The 2880-nt window shown below is 50.9% G+C and overlaps 1 protein-coding gene across 2 annotated transcripts in view; it reads left to right on the top strand.

The window, feature by feature from the left end:
- FAM156B (family with sequence similarity 156, member B) overlaps nucleotides 1-2583 on the top strand; it is a 5549-nt gene extending 2966 nt beyond the window's left edge. The window contains exons 1-2 of one of the 2 annotated variants that reach the window (XM_011925928.1): nucleotides 655-829; nucleotides 1157-2583. In XM_011925928.1, the coding sequence (XP_011781318.1) occupies nucleotides 815-829; nucleotides 1157-1915 (774 nt within the window). In that variant the 5' untranslated portion in view covers nucleotides 655-814 and the 3' untranslated portion in view covers nucleotides 1916-2583. Of the gene's footprint in view, nucleotides 1-654; nucleotides 830-1156 lie in introns of those variants that run through there. The other variant, XM_011925929.1, reaches the window with a different exon arrangement.
- The last annotated feature ends 297 nt before the right edge of the window (nucleotides 2584-2880 follow it).

Raw genomic sequence — 2880 nt, forward strand, 5'->3', positions numbered from 1 at the left:
GTCACATACTGCTGAATTCCAATTACTAAGTTTTGTTGAATACTTTGGTGCCTGTATTAGGAAAGAATACTGGTCTGTCCTTTTCTTGGTATCCCTGCGGTGCTGGCCTCATAAAATCAGTGGGGCACATTGCCTCTGCTTTGTTTCCTAGAAGAAGTCGTGTAAAGTTGGTGATATTTGTTCATTAAACGTTTGGTAGAATTGGCCAGTGAAACTGTTGCGGCCCAGAGATCTTTTTGCAAATGTGTTTGCCTGTGAATTTGACTTCTTTAAAACATCCAGGACTGTGCACACAGTTCAGTGTTTGAAATCCATCCTGGGTGAGTTTCCATAGCTTGTGGTTTTCAAGTATGTGCTGCATTTCCTCTGACCTGTGGAACATGAATCTGTAGAGTCGTGTGTGTTCTTACCATATTGACCCTTTTATGTTTTCTGTGTCTGGACTGCAGTCTCTTCTTGCATTCCTGATAATTGGTAACTTGTTTCTTTGCCCTCTTTTTTCCCAGCCAGTCCTGCCACGGGTGTATCAATTTCATTGATCACTTCAAAGAACCAGCTTTTGGATTAATTGAATTCATCTATGTGTTTTTCTCTTTGAAGTCTCCTGGGGGTTTTTGCTTCTGTTATTTAGTAAAATAAATTCTTATCCACACTCGGAATTTGGAAACGATTTCCATAGGCGTGAGCAGCCCTTTTGACTAGATGCAAACCCAGTGGTCGGGAAGGTGAACATACAAAAGGGTGTGTCCCCATGGTGCAAACGCTTACAGTTGAGTAAAAGTCTCCCTTGTGACTGGATGAAAAATGAACGCTCATGGGCAGAGCATCTGTGAGTCACGCCTTGATTATTCTACAAATGATGCTTGGGAAGGGGTTGGAAAATGTCGGCAGGGAATTGACATCGTCGAACTGCATCGCAGCCTTTTGCACTCCGTGTCACGTGGATGCATTAGCTGGTATCATTTCTAAATCCTTTATTAGGTGGCATTAATATTCTAAGCTGGTGACATGTGTGATCTCACGTCATCCTCAGAAGAAGCCTAGGACAGGGTCTCTGTATAATCTCCATTCTACACGCAGGAAGTGGAGGGACAGAGAGGTTGAGTAAGATGAATAACCATGTGTTTTCTTCTGGTCTTATCACCTTGTGTTGCAGTCTGGGTTCTGCCCGCACACATTCCTCGCTACCTTCTTCGTGTCTGAGAACCTCCAGCTTCACCTCCTTTTCGGGACCCAAGGGCCTGGCGGGGCTTCCGGCTGGGACCAGACCTCCATGGATCCACTCCAGAAACGGAATCCAGCATCACCTTCCAAATCTTCCCTGATGACAGCTGCAGAGACTTCCGAGGAAGATCCAGCGTCCTCTCAGCCTTCTTACTCGGAACAGCCGATGATGGGCCTCAGTAACCTGAGCCCCGGTCCTGGCCCCAGCCAGGCCGTGCCTCTCCCAGAGGGGCTGCTCCACCAGCGGTACAGAGAGGAGAAGACGCTGGAAGAGCGGCAGTGGGAGAGGCTGGAGTTCCTTCAGAGGAAGAAAGCGTTCCTGCGGCACGTGAGGAGGAGACACCGCGATCACATGGCCCCCTATGCTGTTGGGAGGGAAGCCAGAGTCTCCCCGTTAGGTGACCGAGGTCAGAATCGATTCCGATGTGAATGTCGATACTGCCAGAGCCACAGGCCAAATCTTTCTGGGATCCCTGGGGAGAGTAACAGGGCCCCACAACCCTCCTCCTGGGAGACACTGGTGCAGGGCCTCAGTGGCTTGACCCTCAGCCTAGGCACCAACCAGCCCGGGCCTCTGCCCGAAGCAGCACTCCAGCCACAGGAGACAGAGGAGAAGCGCCAGCGAGAGAGGCAGCAGGAGAGCAAAATCATGTTTCAGAGGCTGCTGAAGCAGTGGTTAGAGGAAAACTGAGACGTGCACCCACATGGGATGGAGACCCAAAGGGCCTGCCGTGTTGGCAGCGCCTGGGTGTGGGCCCATTTTGGGGACCAGACACCAAGCTGTGGTCGGATGAGTGCCAGGACACGTGGGAATCCTCCCAGCATGATGCTTGACCGACCCCAGGAAGGTCCTCATCTTTTGTGCCTGTCATTCTTGGATGGCTGTGAGGCATTCCTTGGCGAGGGACGCTGCATACCAGCGGTCCTCGCCGCATCTCACGTGGCTCCCGTGATGCATGTTGTTGCTTTCCCACCCGGGATCTCCATCTCTCTTCCCTTCCTGCTGTCAGTAAGAGATCACATGTCTGTGTAGTGTGAATGCCTTGTCGCTGTCCTGTGCTTTTGCACCATTGAGTTGACTGCCTCTGAGAAGCAGCACTAGGCCTGTTGAAATGCAGTGTGCTGCCCTGAGATCCAGTTTCAAGAACGGGCAGCTAAACGCAGTGTGGGAAAGGGATGTGGAATGAGAACTTGGTGGTTCACCGCTGTACTGTTTGTGTAATCATTTATGTATGTGGTAAGCTACATGTATGTAAATATTGCAATACCCCTAACAGCCGAGTAGTGTTCTCCCTTGCAGGAATTTCTGACGGGGTTCCTCATCATCAGTACCAAATAAATATATGTAGGAATGGAAAATGGGTGTAGAATTCAGGTTTGTTCCTCAGTATTGGTTTGTTTCTCATTAGATCTGAGCTGACCACCTTGAAATCTCCCCCAGCAGGGGATCCGGGTTTACTGAGGGAAGCTCTACGCTGTGGAGACTGGGAACGGGGGAGGGAGGGCACCAGAGAGAGAACACAGCCCAGTCACTGTTTGAGCCCTGCAGCGGGACCAGCATCCAGACCAGCGAGGCAGGGCCATGACTTCGAAGAGAGGCTTCCTGTGCCCAGGAGACGTGGAAGCGGAGTCCACCACCCACGGTGAGAGCCCTGC

The sequence above is a fragment of the Colobus angolensis genome, unplaced genomic scaffold (genome assembly GCF_000951035.1).
Source record: "Colobus angolensis palliatus isolate OR3802 unplaced genomic scaffold, Cang.pa_1.0 Scaffold662, whole genome shotgun sequence".
NCBI classification, from domain to species: domain Eukaryota; kingdom Metazoa; phylum Chordata; class Mammalia; order Primates; family Cercopithecidae; genus Colobus; species Colobus angolensis.